Source organism: Dipodomys spectabilis, unplaced genomic scaffold, assembly GCF_019054845.1.
Source record: "Dipodomys spectabilis isolate Male_0828 unplaced genomic scaffold, ASM1905484v1 ptg000299l, whole genome shotgun sequence".
NCBI classification, from domain to species: Eukaryota; Metazoa; Chordata; class Mammalia; order Rodentia; family Heteromyidae; genus Dipodomys; species Dipodomys spectabilis.
In genome coordinates, this window is record NW_024870976.1 from 1,455,385 (window position 1) to 1,474,436 (window position 19,052).

At 56.5% G+C, this 19,052-nt stretch overlaps 1 protein-coding gene across 1 annotated transcript in view; it reads right to left on the reverse strand.

Moving 5' to 3' along the window:
* The window catches only part of Prdm16 (PR/SET domain 16), a 302,219-nt gene that overhangs the window by 18,743 nt on the left and 264,424 nt on the right, over positions 1–19,052 (reverse strand). The window contains exons 5-9 of the mRNA XM_042701904.1: positions 12,642–12,744; positions 7,242–7,461; positions 5,517–5,664; positions 4,978–5,131; positions 1,222–2,638 (exon numbers count right to left, since the gene is read on the reverse strand). Of these exons, the coding sequence (XP_042557838.1) occupies positions 1,222–2,638; positions 4,978–5,131; positions 5,517–5,664; positions 7,242–7,461; positions 12,642–12,744 (2,042 nt within the window). The remainder of the gene's footprint in view (positions 1–1,221; positions 2,639–4,977; positions 5,132–5,516; positions 5,665–7,241; positions 7,462–12,641; positions 12,745–19,052) is intronic.

The window sequence follows — 19,052 nt, forward strand, 5'->3', positions numbered from 1 at the left end:
GAAAGGGGGGGGGCGCGGGGTCCACGCCATCCAGGGTGTCTTGGCATTGGGCGGCAGCTAGCGGCCTGCCCTGCTCCACCAGCATTTCCTCTCCTCTTTATCTTCTGCCATCCTAAGGCACAGCAGCTGAGTGAGTCCTCTTTGCCCCTCAGAGATGGGGCCCGGCCCCTGGGGGCTTTCCAGAGCCTGCTCCAGGCATAGTGAGGCAGGTACACATAGCTGGGTGCACGCAGGCCCTCACACCCCGAGAAGGGTGGATGCTGAACACAGCCCTCTGTCCTCCCCGGAGAGGCTGCCTCCCACGGACACGGCCCTGCGCGCTCAGCCCCCTGCCTCTCGGGGGGCTCAATGCCTTGCTATAAATCTGGAGCGGGATTCAGTCCATCCACCAAGGTCCTGATGTTTCACACATCCTCCCTACCTCTCACTCCTCCTCCTCCTCCTCCTTCTCTTCTTCCTCTATCCTCCTCTCCAGGGACCCACAACCCCTCTCTGATTTCTCCTAGTCCACCCATGCCAATGTAGCTCCTGGGGTAGGGGTGGGGCCACAGAAAGATGGGAGAAAGCTAGGCCCCGGTGGCTCACTTCTGTAATCCTAGCTATTCAGGAGGCTGAGGTCTGAGGATCGCAGTTCAAGGCCAGACTGGGGAAAAAGGTCTGTAATACTCTTAGCTCCAATAAAAGTATTACAGAAAATGAGAAGTAGCGCTGTGCTCACGTGGTAGAGGGCTCGCCTTGAGCTGAGGAGCTGAGGGACAGCGCCCAGGCCCAGAGTTCAGGCCCCACGACCGACTTAAAAAGAAAAAAAAAGAAAGGTGGAAGAAGGGCTCAGAGGCAGATGAGGACCCTGGCGTTTGTGGGAGGTGGAGATTTGGTCCAGAAAACAGCTAGACACCAGGAGGGGTGTGAAGGGAGGATCTCAGGAGGAGCCGAGGCAGGGTGGAGGGTCTAAGCTGCGGTCTCGGCAGCTCAGCTGTCCAGAAGACCCCCTCCTTCCCTCCGCTGAAACCACCATGCCAGATGTCCCCCACCTTCGGGAATCTAGCAAGGATGGAGGGAAGGGCCTTGACGTTAACAGAGAGACAGACAGACAGATGGACAGATGGATGGACAGACAGATAGGTCCTCCTTTCCACCAGGCCCGCACCGCCCCCGCCCAGCTCACAGCACGGTGGGCCCAGCGGCCGGGCGGGAGCCGGTGAGGGCGGGACATGAGAATACCTGTAGATGGGGTCCATGAAGAAGGGCGAGGGCTTGGCGTAGTGCAGGGAGGGCTGCTGGGGCAGCTGTGCCGGGCACACCTTGGGGAGCCCCTCGCCGGGCCCCAGCTTCCGCTCGCCGTAGATGTGGTTCTTCCGGGGCTCCCGGCTGCCTCCGTTCAGGCTGGCCCGCGCCCGGCTGCCGATGCTCAGGTCCAGCGGCTGCTCCTCCCCGGACGTGGGCACGGAGGGCGCCTTGGGCCCTGGCAGGACGGGCTTCGCCTCTTTTGGTTTGGTGGTGAGGTCGAAAGGGCACTCGGTGCTGGGGCCGCCCAACTTGAGGGCGTCCCGGGGCGACTTTGGCTCGGCCTTGACCAGCAGGCTGTGGGTGAGGGCTCGGTCCGTGAAGGGGTACAGGGAGTGGGGGAAGTTGGGCAGGAACTGGAAGGGGAACACAGAGTGGTAGGGCAGCGAGCCCATCTTCTTCTCCTGCATGCCCATGAAGCCGGGCCCGAAGTACTTCTCGGCGATGGATGCGATGGCTTTGATGGAGTCGCCCGCGGCGCCCGAGGCGGTCAGCAGCTGCTCCTCGGGCGGGGGGAAGAAAGAGTGCTGGGAGTAGAAGACGGGCACCTCTGCCACGCTGTTCACGGCCCCCGGGGGCGCCGAGCCGCCCCCAAACTCAGCCTTGCCCTGGGCCGGCTTGCCCTTGTCTTTGACCTTGTCGCGGTCACTGTCGGCGTCGCTGTCCAGGTCGGAGCCGGTGCCGGTGGTGGTGTCTAGGTCGGTTCCCGTCGTGGTGTTGATGTCCTCGAAGTCGCTGCCGTCGGACATGTCCGGGCTCCTGGCCTTCGCCTTCTCCACGTACCCGTCCTCCAGGCGGCCCTCAAACTTCTCCTCTGAGCCCGCGGTGGCCGCCAGGCCCTGGCTGCCGTTGTTGACGGCCGAGACGAGGGGCAGCACCGGGTTCCCCAGGGGGCTGGGGAGCTTGGCGTCCTGGGTGTGGCTCAGGGGGCTCTTGAGCAGCGGCGTGGGAGGTAGCAGAGGCGGCCGGGGGTACAAGGACGGCGGGAAGATGCCCGGGAAGCCGGGGGTGAGCGTGGGGAAGGCCGGAGGGGCCGCCGAGAAGGGCAGGCTCCCCGGGTGCGGCCTGGACGGGAAGAACTCGGTGAAGCCCAGGCCCCCGTGGTTGAGATTGGGGGAGGGCTTTGCCTTGTCCATCACCGGGCTGGGTGTCAGGGGCAGGCCCGGGGCGAAGATGCCCCCCGGCGTGTAATGGTTTTTACCCTCGCAGAAGCGCCGGTGCTTGTTGAGGGAGGAGGTAGTGCTGAACATCTGCCCGCAGTCCTTGCACTTGATCTGCGTGCGGCAGTCGGCGTGCATCCGCTTGTGCCGGCACAGGTTGGAGAACTGCGTGTAGGACTTGTGGCAGACCTCACCTAAAGCATCAGCAGAAAGCAAAGACAAACACGGTATGAAATTACCGGGAAAGCCTGGGCCTTGAGGGGCCTGGGGTCCAGGTGGGCGCCTGCGTGGGGGGGTGCGCTGCACACGCGTGTGTACACAGCACCCAGCCACCCCTGTGTCCGTGTATGTCTGTGCACTCTGCAGAGTAGATTGGAGGCACACACATGTATGCACATGAGGATGCGTGCATACACAAATGTGTGCTTGTGTGTGTACAGGTACCCCACCAGTGAACGGCCTGAAGTGGCAAAGCCTCCGCCAGGCCCTTTCCCAGGCTCCCCAGGGCAGGAGAATCGTCCATCTGCACCTCAGCACTCTGAAGTGTGAATTGAGGGGAGCAATGCCAGACCCCCACTCTTCAGAAACCACTGGGAATGCGAGCCTGCTCTCCGGGCCGGACCAGGGCTGAGCGAGGATGCACTGTGTCTCTGCCATCCGCTGCTCAGAAGCACTGGGCTCAATACCTCCGCCCAGCCTCCCTCAGCACTGCCGTGGAAGGAAGACGCCGGCTGTGGAATCGGGCCCGGCTTCGGGGCTTGGAGGTGGTTCGGCCTGCTCCTGGGGTTTTAGGAGCTCCAGAGCCGGGTCTAGGTTGGGGAGCATGGCTCCTGGCAGCGTGTGGCCGTTTGGGGTGGCAGAGGCTTGGCTCGGGAGGCGAGTCTGAGACAGTATGGGCGGGGCGGGAGGGCAGTGGCTGCTCTGGCTGGTCAACACCACCACACTGGCTGATGACCCCAAGCGGGTCAGATGCAGACAGAGCCCAGCCTGGCTCCACATGCTCAGGGACCCCAGCTGGCCATTTTCCTGAGGCGGGAGGACTGGAGAGTTTGCCCTCTTTTCTCTTGCTTTTTTTTTCACCAAGAAATGTGTTCAAGCACACCCAGAGTGTGTCTCTCTGCAGGACGAATTGCCCCTACATACAACCCTGGTAGAAACGACAAATAAATGCACGCGAGCGTCTTGCTCTCCACAGATCCTTGGCTGCCTGCTTCTGTGCACCTCTTTTTCTCTGAGACGGCTACATTCTTTGATCGTGGTATCTAGTTAGATTGACTGTGCTGCCTGTCTGGTGGTGTGGCCTGGCAGGGTGTTTTTCTGGCTGAAGGAGATGAACTTTGTCTCATGTAATCAACTCTTCCCTTTGGGGAGACTCCTCAGAGAGAGGAGAGGCCTCACCCCACAGATCCTCTATAAATACGCCCTCACCCAGCCAGCCTGTAGGGTAAGTGGGCTGGCCCGCCCCTGGGGTCACTCAAGCCACACCAGTGATGTTCCTTCCTGCCCTCAGGCCTTAGGAGGAAGCTAGGCCATCGGATCTACTCTTGAAGGTGATCTGGGGGCTCAGGGCTCTTTCCCCCACCCCTCTGCTCCCTGAGCAGCCTCTTCTGCACAAGGCCCTGCCTCATCGCAGGACCACGCGACCACTGACTGAAACTGCGCAGAAACGAACCTTGCCTCTTGCGGGCGTTTATCCCAGGCAGGTGGTGACAGGATGGAGAGTGGACCAGGCTGCTCCGCAGGAGGCCTGTGCCAGACTCCGCACAGGGTGTGCGTGAAGCCATCCTGCAGCACACGCTCAGCACCCGGGAGCCCGCAGGGTCCTCGGAACTCACCAAGACCCAGGTGGCCCACAAGCCCTGCGACCCGTGCCAGGTGACCTGTCCACTTTCCTTTGGTCCCCATCCTGGGCCTCCTCTGTAGGCTCTGTGGGTGCAGCCCAGATGCTCATCACCGGATCAGGAGCGCTACCCACCTGCACTGCTGGCCCTGGGCGGAGGTCCGCCCTCCCCTCCACCCTAAGAAGCTGCTTCCCGCCCGTTCCTGTGTGCACATCACCAGGAGGGGACCGCTTCATCCAGGAGAGCACTGACCACAGACTGGGCTCCCTAGGGGGCCCTGTGGCCAGGCCAGCTGGGATTGCCACAGAGTTCCTGCTAGAGCTCATCCGGGTGGGCATGAGCCCAGGGGATACGAAGGGGACGGAAGGAGGGGGGCACTGTGCTGGCCTTTGCCCACCGCCGTCCTCCAGCCCCTGCGAGGACATGGGAAGTGGGCCAGAACAGGACCGAGGGCAGAGCGGGCAAGGGACAGCGCCACGGGCCCAGAGGACGCCATGGGCGGCGAAGCGACACGGGGGTCTGGAGTGCCGGAGGACCCAGGGTCACATGGCTGTGCCTTCCTAGGAACGGCGGTGAGGGCTTCTGGACGGACAGCGGTCCCCTGCATGCGGGCCTGGCCATCTGGACATCCGGGGCTGCCCCGCGGCCCCCTGGCGCGGTGACGGGTGCGGACGGGCGGGCAGGGAACTCACATATGAAAGGCTTCACCGTGCTGTGGATGTGCTTGTGCTGCTTGAGGCCCGAGGACGTGGCGAAGGTCTTGCCGCAGTCGGGGCAGGCGTGCGCCCGGGCGCCCACGTGCTGGGAGCGGATGTGCCGCTGCAGGTTGCTGGGGTCCGTGAACACCTGGGGAGACGGGCACCGTGGGCGCACGCCCTGCCTGGACTCCCCACCGGCCCCCGGGACACCGTGGCCCGGCCTGGCCCCTCTCCCTCACCGCCCTCCCTGAGCCGGGACAGTGGAGCACCAACCATGGCGGCCGAGCCCCGGGGCTGCGACACTGTTTCTCAAAGGGTTCGGCTCCGGGGTCTTGCCCCTGCCCGCCTCTGCCATCCGTGCCAGAGGGCAGCGACTGCCCTGGGGCGGGCCCAGGTTCTTTCTGAGACTTCCTGTCCTCCCGGTCACTCGGATGGACCGTGGCCACACCCACCTGCATTTGCTCAGTGGGGTGGAGGGACGGAGCGGTCTGCAGGCAGGGATGGGTCTTTGCTCTGCGGCCCGTGCACAGTACCTTCACGCAGTTTTCACATTCAAAGCGCTTGCCGCTGTCGTGGGACATCTGGTGGCGGATGAGGTTGGACTTCCAGTTGAAGGCCTTGGGACACTGGTCACACTTGTACTCTCGCTCTTCTGTGTGGACAATCATGTGCTGCTCCAAGCTGTACGCAGGGGACAGGGGTCACTCAGGGCCTGTCCAACGGGGACGCTGTCCCACCCCACACGACTCTTCTCTTTTTGGGCCCTAGGAGGCCCCCCTTCCTCCAGCACATGGTCTGCGGCTCAGAGCCTGCTCAGGTGGCATCTGGACATCTCCTTTCCGGGTGGGCCACAGAGATAAGGCGCAGGGACAGACTCTCTGTGTCAGATGCAGGGGCTGGTGCCGGACCACGCTCAGTCTTTCACCCAAGACCAGCCAAAGGCAGGGCAGGCCCGTGTCCTGGCTGCCGCCTTATACCATCCCAATTTTGAGGCTAAGCCTGGGCCCAGAAAGAAGGAGTCTAGCAGGATCCACATTGCCATAGATCCAGGAGTTGGGGTGAGGCTAGGAGCCCCAGGAGCCCATTCTCTGGGTGGTCTTTGGGTGCCCTCCAGGCAGCCTGGCACACCCAGGGTGGTGGCCAAGAGTAGAGGCCAGGGTGTCCAGATGGTGGGCAGAGCAGCTGCTTGGAGGGGCCGCTCCTCCTGGCTGGCCAGGCATCCTCTAATCCCTTCCCCTTGGGGACCCCTGCCTCTCCTCCGGTCCCCAGGATGACCGTTAATCTTCATGAGCGAAGCAGTAATATATCACAGCCCGTTAATTACGGGGCCCAGCCATCCATTTAGATCAGAAACGCCTGCTTTTCCAGCGTGGAGAGATTGTATCTTTTCCCTGTTGTTAATTGTGATTTATGTGTTTATGTAAAGAAAACACGGGCGCTCTTTAGCCACACTCAGTTCAATGGGCCCAGTCGGGATTGGGCCACTTACTCCCCCAGTCATCTGTTTAGAGTGGCGGGCCTGCAGTCCCCAGGGAGCCTGGTCTGGATTGCAGTAAATCCCGAGTAATCACATAGTTAGCAAGTGGCCGGATGGGGTCTCTTCTCCGGCTACGCAAGGCAATCCAGGGGAAGCGCACCAGCGCAGGGAGGGCCGCCCAAGCTAGAAGGTTTCCTGGCTCCCAGAGCACTGGGGCTGGAGGTCCTGGCTTTCCTCACACATCCCAGCTTGCCTAGCTTGTCCAGGGGTTGCTGTGGGTCCTCAAGACACCCACCCACCCCTGGGGCCCCGGTCTCTGGGTCCTGGTTCCTGTCTGGCCTTCAGGGAAAGGGAGAGCCAGCTGGGCCTACTTGAGTTGTTACAGTGCCTAGTTGTCACTCTGCCAGCCTGGTGGCCTCTGTGCACATGGTGGGGGCGGGGGGGGGGGCTTCATGGGATGCCCAGAGGAGCTGCACATGCCTCCTGAAGGGGAAGCCACCTGCAAGTCCCCCTGTGGTGGGCGCTGCGGCCCTTGACCTCTTGGCCTGGTAGCAGAGACGCAGGCTCTCAGGGTTTAAGGGCGAGTGGAGCTGGTGGTCTGACCAGGCATGGGCCTGCCTTCCTGGGGATAGGCCATTGAAGGCCTCTGACCCTCTGGCACTGGCCACGCAGCTGCTGGGCCTCCAGGGTTGAGCGAGTGGACTGGGGTGTGTTTCCGCACGGGCCCGCTCACAGTCCAGGCCTGATGGGTGGTGGGCCGGAGCAGGGGCAGGGGCGGCACCTGTACTTGTTGGGGAACATCCGCTCGCAGTCCTTGCATTCATGCACTTGTCCGTCGCCGCCGCCGCCGCCCGCGCCGAGGCCATCCGGCTTGAGCTCCTCCCCCAAGCCCTCGTAGAGCGCGGCCCCCGCTGCCCCGCATGCGTACTTCTTGTGGCGCCGCAGGTCTAGCTTGCACTGGAAGAGCTCATCACACTCCTCGCAGCGGAACGTGGGCTCCTCTGCGGGACAGGAAGAGAGAGGCACATGAACAGGGTACTGCCTGTGTTCCCACGGAGGCCCTGGGAGCACTGCCCATCGGCCCCGCCCCGGGCCCACCTGCCTCCCTCCAGCCTCCATCCTGAACCTAGGGATGCCTGCCCAGAGCCACAAGGGCACAGGCAGGGACTGCAGGCAGTGCCGGGGACTCTGATCGCTGTACCCGAGGAAACACTGGCAGCGCCAGGGCCGCCTTGCATCTTAGGTGGCCAGGGGGGGTGGGGAGCTGAAGGAAGGCCTGCCTCTCCAGTGCAGAAGAAAACCAGGCCAACTGCTTTGTTTATGAATTAGGAAGAAAAAAAAAACCAGGACAGAGCTCCAACCATATAATAAATTATTGTCGTCAAGGTCAAACAAATTAAAAGGGGGGCAAGCTATTATTAAGTTTATGAGGCAGCATCCTGACCACAGTGCCAAGCCAAACAATCAGCCGGGAGCTGTAGCTCTCAGCAGGGGGGTGTGAGGGGTGTGGGAGTATGGGGGTGTATGTGGGTATGTGTGGGGTTTGGCTCATTCCTACCTCCCTTGCTGCAGCTGCCTCAAAAGCAGCCTCCGCCTGCAGGGGGCGCCCTCCACCCCAGGATGACCCATCGCCCCCCACCCCCCCACAGAGAAAAAACACTTGCACATGCGTATAGATGTGAGTGTATGTGTGCATCTAGTGCACAAGTGTCTAGCCACGCATGGTTGTGTGTGCAATGCAGTTGGGTTTGTGTGAGCGTGCATATTCCAGCAACCCGCACCCATGTCTGCAAACCCTTGTGTGGATGTGTGTGCATGCCTGTGCATTTGCACCCAGGTTTGTGCGTACAGATCTACTCACGTGTGCACACGTACAAACGGGCACGTGTGTTATATACATGATTACATGTGATATTTGTACACTTGCACAGATATGTTGTTTGTGTGTGCATTGTGTAAGTGTGTTGGCCTGTGTGAAGGTATATGTATTCATTCCTGTACATCTTTGTGTGTTCATGCCTGTAGTTTTCATGTACTTCCGTGTGCTATGCAGGCATCTGTATATGCTCTTTACGAGTGTTTATGTGCATAGGCAATGCTGATGTGTTTTGAGTGTTGCATGCATGAATGTGGGCACACAGATTTGTGCTGTGTGTGTCCATGTAGGCATCTGTGACATTGCATGTGCACTTGCACATGAGTGGATATGTATGCCCATGTTTGTATGTGTTAAGGAGTTATATTTGCTTGCTAATGTGCCAGCTGTGAATGTGTGTGCATGTGAACATACATGGATGTGTGTGTGTGCATGTGTGTATGCTCATGCATGCACAGGGCTCCATCTGCACTGAGCAGAGCTTTAATAAACTAGGCCTGACCACTGGCTGAGCCTAAGAGGCAGGAGGGTGTGAGGGCGGTGGGGGGAAGAAGGGGCCACTTTCTGCCTTCCACGTGGGGAGATTGAATGACCACGTGCCACTTCAGAGTCCCCGGGAGAGAGCCGCTCTGCAGCCGGACAGCGTGTGGTTACTGGGGGTGCTGCGGGGGCTCTGCCTCTGCGTTTTCACTGGCCAGCTGGGGCTGGGGAACCCCGGTCGCTGGCCTGAGGGAGGGGAGGAGCCCTGGGGCTGGAGCCCTCCCGCTGTGTGGGGAACCCCGCTTCCACAGGGCCCTGTGAGAGTTTGGGGGCACCCACCGCCCCCTCTCTCAACCTTCCCCATCTACAGATTTTCATCAGGGACGGAGCTGTGGGTCTGAATGCCAAGCACATGCCAGCACGGCCCCACCCTGGCCCCAGAGAGCTTCCCCTGTGTGCTGGACGGGGCTGAGGGCCTTAGAACACCACTTCCATGGTGCTAGTCTGGCTCATCAAAGAACAATCCTAGAAGCTGAGATCTGACAACAAATACTGTCTATAAGAAGAAATCTCAACCCTGCTCATCTGTACCACTGACCAAGTAAGGTGGACTTTGGATCTAAAATTAAAATTGGGGGGCTTACGATGAAAATCCAGCCCTCTGAGGGTCCCTGGGCAATGGGACCCACCCTGGTGACAAGTGCTGCCCTCCTCCCCTGCACCCTTCCCTCCTAGCCTCATCTGCCCCTGCGAGGGGCAGAGCTAGGGGCAGGACAGGCCTCAGACTTCCAGGCCCGTGGGAGTCTCATGGATGGACTCCTGGCCCGAGTCCACACCTGGGCCACTGCAGGCCATTTGTTTTTATCCCATCATGCAAAGTTCATTTTAAAGAAGTTTAAAGAATTGCCAGGTGCTGGTGTCTCAGACCTGTAATCCTAGCCACTCAGGAGACTGAGACCTGAGGACTAGGGTTCAAAGGCATCCTGGGGTAGACAAATATAAGACTCTTATCTGCAATAATACAGAGAAAAGCTGGAAGGGGAAGCGTGGCTCAAGTGGTAAAGTGCCAACCCTGAACAAAAAAAAGCCAAGCAAAAGTGCAAGGCCCCAAATTTAAGTCTCAGTACTAGCTTAAGAAAACAAAGGAATTTTAAAGAATTTCTAAAAGGGTAAGTTATACCCTGATATTTTTTTCTATCATACCCCTTCATGTTCTCTCTCTCTCTCTCTCATAAACACTATACAATACATTGTGTCATCTTGACTTCTTTAGAAGGGGAAGTAAATTATTATGAGCTTTTCAGAAAAGCATATTTGAATGCAAATGACTTCTTATTTTCTCCCAAAAGCAATAAATTCTCATGAAAGCGACTTCTCCCCCATCCCCAACACAAGAGTTAAAAGAAAGCAATTCCCTAGTCACCTGAGGAATCTGAGCGTGGCTGGCTACCTGTGTGGGCATTGGGCTGGCATTTCCTCACAGAGCTCAGCTCCAGTGCAGGCCTAAAGCCCCAGAGCCTGCCCAGGGGCAGTGTCACACCCTCCCCCACCTCCCCGTGGCCACGCCCCTCACCACTTGCCACCTGCACATCTGCACAGGGTCCCCAGCCAAACCCCTTACCCTCCATAAACGTACACACCTTCAAAAAGAGCAGCTGGAAATAAAAGTCTTCATCTAAATGAGGAGAGGGCTGTAGACTGGGGTAGAGGTCTGCCCCCCACCCAAACCGCCACGTACCAGCGCAGCGGCAGCCTCTGTGTGGCCTGTCAAAACCCGCACCTCACCCATCTAGCTTAAGTTCTATGAGCAACTTCTACGGCCAGGCAGAAAAATAAATCAGTGCCTAATGGCTTTGAGACCGAGGGGTTCACAATTATGCACCATCCACATGCTAATCTACAACTCGAGCCTCAAAAGCGTTCAAGAGCCTACTTCAAATTCCTGCAGCGATATGGGCCCGCTGCATTTAGCCCGGGCTAGGATAAAAGATTTTTTTTTAAAATGATAATTATCTTAGTGAGGAACTTTTTTCTTTTTTTTTTTGCATTTTCTTTCTGTATGATTCTGAGTTTAACTGGGGGGGGGGGGGGTGGCTGTGAAGGGGGAAAAGAAATGAGTTTGACAGCAGATGCTAGAAAAAGTCAAATATTTGGTGTCAGACTATTATGTGTGGAAAGCAATTAGCCCAGGAACGTGTGATCAATTATTAGGAAAATGTAGACCAGGGTTATTTAATATCAGGGGAGGGAGGTGGATGGAGAACAGGAATCAACTTAAAAAAATTCTTTTGGGAGAAAGAATTCCACTCTACAAGTGGAATTCCAGAGTAGAGTGTTCTCCTTAAGGGAAGGGGATTTATCTTCTGGGCTCTCACGTGTTCTGTGAGATTCACAGGTCTTTCCAACAATTATTTTAAGGAAAGTGAGACCTTCCTTAGAGATGGTGGGGATTTATTTTTCTTCTGGCAATGGCCTAATTTAAACCAAACTTCAGAGGACTAAACAGAAGGGACCTGGCTGGTGAAATTATTCCTTCCTGACAGCTCAGGGACACGAACTGCTGTGGTCTTATTAGGCGAGACTTTGATTGCAGGGCTATTTCTGGGGCTGAAAGGGTAAACCGAGGCAGAGTTCTCTGGGTCTGGTCTTGGAACTTTCACGCCAAATCCAGCGCCCTGCTCTCTGGCTGGAACGGACCACTCCTTCTTGTAGGAATGAAGTGCCCCTCTGAGAAACTTCCGGGTAATCATTAAGCTGTGGGGTGTCTGCAGGGGAAGGGAAACCCAATCCTCTCCCATCCCTGGAGTTTTAGAAACTGCTAGAAGGGAAGAACGCTTTTCTGCTCATGGTGGGGCCGAACCTGGAGCTACGCAGGCAGGAAGGCCATCATAGGCCACCAGACCCATGCTCCACGGTCAACATGGTGCTCTCCAGACCCACTGCTCCGGGGCGGCAGGTGGACAGATGCTGCTTCACCTGGGTGGGAGACGAGTCTGACCTGTGGGCTGTGGGAGGCTGGCTTTCTCTCAAGCATCACCTCTGAGATACTTGGGTGTGGAGGGATATGTGTGGAAACTTCCTGTCCCTCCTGATGGCCGGTGCTCTCCGACAACCCACAGCCCTGTTAGGAAAGGCCTAAGGACTTCCCTCCCGTCCGTGAGGACCTCTCCAAGCCCGGCTCTGCCCTCCCACTGGAAAAGATGCTCTCACATTTCCTTGGGTGTGAAGCCTCTGATGGGCATGGTTCCTAAAGGCAACAATGCCTTCCTCTCTGTCACACGAGACTGAAGCGTCTCATCATGGAGCGGTCCCTGGGGCTGTCCATGTCTCCATGGCACCAAAATGATTTTAGCTTTAAAACTAAAAAAAAAAATATTAAAAATATACTGGGTAGGGCTGGGAAGGTGGCTCAGTGGTACAGCACTCGCCTAGCACACATGAAGCCCTGGGGTCAATTCCTCAGTACCACATGTACAGAAAAAGCTGGAAGTGGTGCTGTGGTTCAAGTGGTAGAGTGCTAGCCTTGAGCAAAAAGAAGCTCAGGGACAGCACGCCAGGCCCTGAGTTCAAGCCCCAGGACTAGCAAAAAAAATTATTGGCTAAAGCTGATAATGAAAATAACAGTACAAAGGTATAATTCAGCACAATACCAACTTGCCCAACTTGTGTGATGCCACTCGTTCACAGGAGAGAGGGGCCTCCAGGCTGGAGAGCTGAGCGGGTGCTGTGTTGGAGGCCTGGGGATTCCTGGCCTGGTCACACGAGATGCCCTGGGCCCCCTCCTCCTGTGGGGTGGGCTCCCGGACGGTCTTAGTGGGGTCTTACCATCCAGGCTGGGTGGCACTGCACCCAGAGAGTAGGCCCCCTCCTTTATGTGGACCAACAGCTCCTCTCCGGGCTCGATGTCCTTAGTGACTTTATAATAAATCTGGAATGGAGAGACCAGAGAGAAGGGGTCAGTGCGGCTGCCGTGTCTTCTGCACAGAGCCACTGTGCGGACACTGCCCGGCACGTGCCCCGCGCGGCTCATCGGGAAGGCCATCCACAGGCCACTTGAGCGGGCTTATAATTGCTGTGAAGAGGGTCCCCTCAGGAGCGTTCACAGCATCTGCTCGGAAGGAATCAAGTCCCTTTTAATTTGTTCCACCCTGTTCTGTATCAGTAGACAGGGCACAAAATTAAAGAGGTGAATGCCAGCGTCCAAGTTCCAGTGACTGGGGAATGTCCTGGGAAATACCCCGGACATGAGTGATTTTCCATCTGGAGTGGGGCTTGAGTCTGTTCTCGAGACTCCTTTGTTAACGTGGGCGTAAGTGAGACACACTGGCGGGGCTGAGGCTTCAAATGCATTGGCTTGTTTATGAAGGTGGTTGTGGCCACAGGCTCACGGGGTCGGGAACAGGGGGCTGTGATCTCCCCAGGGGCCTGGCAGCTGTGGTGCAGGGAGGCTGGGGGCTGGGAGGAGTGCGCGTCCACCGGAGCTTGGCCTCCAGCAAGCGCAGGGTGGGCTCCACAGCCCGGAGGGAGCCTTGGAGCACAGGGGACTCCACTTGGGATGGCCAGAGCAGCAGCGGCACGGGTCTGAATCACATCAGGCTGAGCCTGCCAGCGTCACAGTGATTCGTGAACGGTGGTGTGGAAGTGGGGAGCCAGGTGGAGAAGGAAAGGGGTGCCAGATGGTCAAGGCACTGCAGGCCCAGGCTGACTTTGGCGGGCGCCGGGGAGTTGGGTCTCCTATGACCTCACTGGACCCTGTCTTGCAGAAACACTGGAGACACCTGGAAACACAGGTCCTCCTCCGTGTTGGCTCCCAGAACCCCACAGGCCTCCCCACAAGCACAGCCAACGCAGGAAAGCACACATCGTCAGTCTTCCTACAGCACACGGGTGTTTGGAACTCTAATCTGCCAATAAGGAGCTGTAACCTGGAGAGAGGCCCAGCACCTGGAGGCCCAGGGCTGAGGTGTCTCCTCCTGCTTGAGGCTAGCCCACTGCACTGCTCCCATGGCGGAGAGGAAGCAAAGATGACCGGGGACCAGGAAAGGAAAGAATGCTCTCAGAGGAGACACGGGCAGGAAGGGGTTTCCAGACATGGAGGGGAGGTGGATGTCCAGTGTGGGGACATTTCTGTCTCACTCACAGGTCCCCGACTGGGGTCGCTGGCCCTGCAGAGACTAAGCACAACCAGGCCCCAGCAGACAGCTGGCCTCCCAGGCCGAGCTGGCTCTCCCCGGAGTCCCGGGCAGCTACCTCCAGGAGGATACCATGAGCCCCAAAGGACACAGACGGTGCTGGTCCCCGGGGCCTGGGGCTGTCGTTTCCGGGACAGCAGACACAGGAACTGCACACGGTAGAAAGCCCACAGGTGCACACATATCTTATCGGTGTGTGAAGTTACTTCATGGTGCGGTCATTAGTAGTTATTTTATTTGGCAGTCTTTCCCAGGTAGGTTGATAAAACAATGAGATTTTAAAATGGAGAACAGAAAGCAAACCAAATCAACTTCTCGAAGGAAATCAATTGTCATTGTAATCCCAGTTTTGTATCACTTGATCTAAAGAAAAAAAATCAAAGTGGTTGAATAATTTCTAAAAAGAAAAAAGAAAAAAAGAGAAAAGAACAGCCACCACCAAACCAGACCCGAGCCACTGTTTTGGAGAACTGAGTGTCACAGGGCAGAATTTAAGAAGCAAAGAATGGAGGCACGCTGGGACCCAGGGGCCACAGGGCGGTGTTAGTAAACAGGAGCGATTTTTCTTCCAGCCCACAAGCCCACGCGCGCACAGCAGGGGCCTGCTTAGGGCTGGGTCTCAGTGCTTGGTGTGGCCCAGGTCGATGCAGGGGTGAGGAGAGCCGAGGCTCTGAGCCAGGCAGCCCCTCGCTGCCCTGGTTAAGCGTCAGGGAAGACTGCCACCGCCTTCCTCCGCAGGCCATCGCTGCCCACTTGCCCAGCCTGGCACCAAGCACGGGCTCGGCAGTGGCCTGCTGCACTGCGCTCCCTTCGAGACCCCTGGGACTCCACCCCCAATCAGCTTCCCTGTCCCAGCCTCACCCCACGCCTCCAGGAGCCCACCGGCTGGCCCCTAACCCTGGGAGCTACCTAGCCCGGCCCCTATCCCAGGCCCGCAGGAATCCAGGGGACCCCACCCCAACCTCTGCTCCTCAGCTTGCTGGGCCTGCTGGGACCCCTACTGTGGCTCTGAGGGACACAGGGCCGAGGGGTGACAGGACTTTGAGCCTGGGATGGAATTAATAACTATTAGCACTAATCGCTGGACTCAGGGCGTGGCTTGGGGTGCCCCGGACCTGCCTGCACCTGGGGGGGGCAGGTTCGGAGGGAAATGGGAGAGGGGAAGACCTTGGGGGAGTCTGGGGTACTGCCCTTGCAGAGCGTGGAGGTGGCACCAGCACGCTCCGGGGATCGTAACTACCTGCTCCGAAGGGGGGGTCTGGGGCCCTGGGGGGCCAGTGGCTTCCTGGGACAAACCTGGGACAAAGGCCGGTGTCAGAGGGATCTGGGGGTCTGGCTGCCTCTGTGCTCCTAGGGTGGGTGTTACAAATTACCATTTACGGTCCCGTGCCAGGCCCCTTCCGTGTGGGGCCCGTCATAAATTATAATTGCAACCCCTTAAAAATTCCTGCAGCGGGTTTATTGTGCGGCCCTTGCTAGGTCCGTGGAAGTTAGCAACATGGATAGGTGGTGGCTGGGACTTTTCATGCATGCGAAGAGGGGGAAAAAAAAAAGGGCCCACGGGAGTCTGATACTCATTACCCCTCCCCCCCCCCCCCCCCCAGGTCCCAAGGGCCCAAGGGAGTGGCTACAGGAAAGTCACCAGAAAGTCCTTGTTACATTTTCTAGACCTGCATGGCCCCACAGGCTAAGTCCTTGGGTCCTGGGGCAGCAGGCCTGGCATCTTCTCCCCGTTTAAGGGTTGAGGGTGCGGCCCCTCTTACCAACAGCTGAGATTACGAGCCTAATAAATGTCTGCTCTAAACGGCTCTAAAAAATAATGATGGCTAGCAGACAGGGCCAGGAACTGAGCCTCTGTTTCCTCCCCTTGGCTTCTTTCTGCCGACAACAGTTTTTATTGAACTTGGGTGAACGGCACTGAACACAGGTCCTCAGAATTATAAGTGTACTTAGCATGACCCAAGCTATTTTCTCCCTCTTTTATCACTTTTCAGACACAAAGGGGCAGCTCCTTGTAGGTACACAGAGCTCTGGTAGAAGTCCCTGGCGGCCTTCTCACCCAGAGACAGAGAATTGCCTGTGGAAAGCTGGATTTAGGGCAGGCGAAGTTCATGGCGACAGAGCCTTTTATGAAAATGAGCTTTACTTCCCCTGGGAATGTTCTGGAAGACAAAGAAATATTTTTGTAATGGCTGTGAGCTTTTAGATTCTTTCTCCCCTAGAGTCCCCAAACCATACTGAAGATACTATGTTCAGATAGGAGGGTATAAGAGATACTCTTTTTAATTCCTACTTAATCCTGGAATTTTAGCATTTATATAAACGAAAACCTCGGTCCAGAATGCACAGGATAGAAACAAGCTGACAACAGGTTCTAGGTCAGCGGCTTGAATATGGGCAGCATCTCCTCTCTCCTTCCTGAAATGAATGGCTGCTTGAATCAAGCAAGTGAAAGCCCAAGCCATTCTATTTTCCTTCTTCTCTGGCCAGTATAAGAAATTTTAAAGAAATGTTGGAATAAAGTGGGTGAAAATTTCTTTCCATGTGAATATCTTGGAAAGAAAAAGAGAGAGAGAGAAAGAGAGAAAAGGAGGCACAAGAAAGGAAGGAAAAGAAAGGAAGAAAGGCAGGAAGAGAAAGAATGAATGAAAGTATGAATGGATGAATGGAAGAAAGGAAGAAAGAAAGAATGAGAGAAAGGAAGGAAGGAAGAATGAAAGTAAAAGAAATAATGAGAGAAAGGAAGAAAGGAGGGAAGGACGAAGGAAGGAAGGAAGGAGGGAAGGAGGGAAGGAAGGAGGAAAGGAAGGAAGAAAGGAAAGAAGGAAGGAAGGAAGGAGGGAAGGAAGGAAGGAAGGAAGGAAGGAAGGAAGGAAGGAAGGAAGGCACGCCAATTTCTCACTATCTCAGACTTCCAAATTCCTTGACTTAAGTTGGTAAAGGTCTTGGAGTGGTTCCCTCAGAAAGGCATGTACATTACAAATGGAAATTAAATTGCCTTAAAAATCACTACTAAAGAACAAATTCACTCAGTGACCGGGTTTGTCCACTGAGAGAGAATCTTGGTCCCGAGGCCATCACTGGGCATATGTGTGTGTGTGTGTTTGTGTGTGTGTGCGCGCGTGCGCGCATGTGCACATCGCTCAGAACCTCTGAAGACCTTCGTCAGGTCCCAGCCTTGGCTCTGGGGATTTGGGCAATCTCACTGTGTGTGCTGCATGCTTTCCCCAAACTCTGAGCCACGTTCCTCTGGGGAAGAGCTGCAGTCACCCAGACCCTTGGGCCATCTGAGGGTTGAGCAATTGGTGGTTAAAAACCAAATTTCAAAGATGGTCTGTGACCCAAGAGCTGCTCCTCCACGGCTGCTCACCCTGTGGACATGAAGTTTGATTTCTCCTGTTCCCGGTGGTTTTCCTCTGGCCTGTTTTGGTTGCCTACTCTCTCAAAGCTGTGCAGAAGCTAGGGGCTAGAGCAGGGCTGGGCGCACTGGGCAGACTGCAGGAACATGCAGACAATGCCTTCCTTCCCTTCCTAGAGAGGAAAGGACTCAGTGACATCCCTGTGAGATGCCACGTTCCCTTCTTCCCAGGCACTGCCGAAGCAGTTTTATTTGTGCCTAAATCTTTATTGCTTTGCCATTATATATTCTGCCACTTTCTTCTCAGCTCACACATTGAATAGAAAAACAATGTTATTCCTACGTATACTCCTTTCTTAGTTTACAATGTGGATCAGAATTTTGAACATGGGAGTTCTTCGTTTATTGTTAAACCATCCACATTTTGAAATTGCCTTGGCTAGTAAAATACTGTATTTAATTAAGAGAAGATACATGTAGACAAAGGGTTACTGGGACACAGCACAGATGACCTTCAACCTTGTGGCTCTTCAGAGAGAAAGATAGTCCAGTGGCATGTGACAGCATTTCTGAATCCAAACAGACTTAAAGGTGTTCTGTAAACTGTCTAAGAAATGCTACCGCTTGCCTGCTTGCCTTCCGAGGGAAACTGATGTCTACTATTTGAACCGACTCAGTTAAGATTTTACGATTTTTAATTTAAAAAAATGGTGTAGCGTAAGAGCAAAGGAGTCAAGCAATGTCAGGGGGTCAGCACAAGACGCCCTGTTTAAAATTCCAGCCCCAGCAGATCACACACCCTGGCGAGGGAAAGGGGGGGGGGGTCTAGGTCGGGGCCAAAGAAACGAAGGCAAAAGAGAGCAGCCCTCGGCCACCAGGCTGCACCGGGGTCGAGCCACACCCGGTTTTCATTAAGAGCAAGGATTGGCTGTGCATCCACTGTCAGTCTTCTGCTCAGACGGCTTCATTTAGCAATTCTTGGGGAGGGGGTGCCCCATCTGCCCGACTGTAGGGAAACTGCCGCTGTGCTCAGCATCCTGAGCCCAGGGCAGCACCTGGGCCCTCTGTTCCCAGGTGTCCCCGGGGGCTGTCCAGCCAGGGCAGGCCAGGCTGCTCTCCTACGGTCAGGTGATCACAGAGCAGAGGGGGGCCCTCTGGCCTCTGGCTTCTCTGAGTTGTGTTGGGAAGCGGGGCCTCTGTTGTTTTCCCATCCGCAGCCTGCTGGCTGGTGGAAGTCCCCCCACCAACATCCTTGCCGTATGGAGACGATGTGAGAAAAAGAAAAAGAGCATCTGCCCATCCGTCCGCCCGCCGTGCCCAAGCGACTGCCCGCTCCCTCGGCCACGGCTTCCTCCTGCACACCTGCCCTTCATGTCCAAGTCCTTGCTTTCTTTCTTACCCTTAAAGGAAATCCAGGAACAGACACTGTCTGTGTCTCCTTAACATTTCAAACCAATTCATTTGCTCGGAATCGCAGGAGAAAGAACCACCCACGTGTGACCTGCATGTCTGGCATTTTCTAAACAGAAAGACGGGCCTGGCGATGGAGCTGGGGTGAGACAGGACCTGGGGCTGGGTGAACCGAGATTGCGCCAGGCTGGCGACATCAGCCAGAGCTCGCGGGTGCCTTGCTCACTGACTATCCAGCAAAGCTACCGGGCTGCAACCCAATCAGCCCCTAAATCC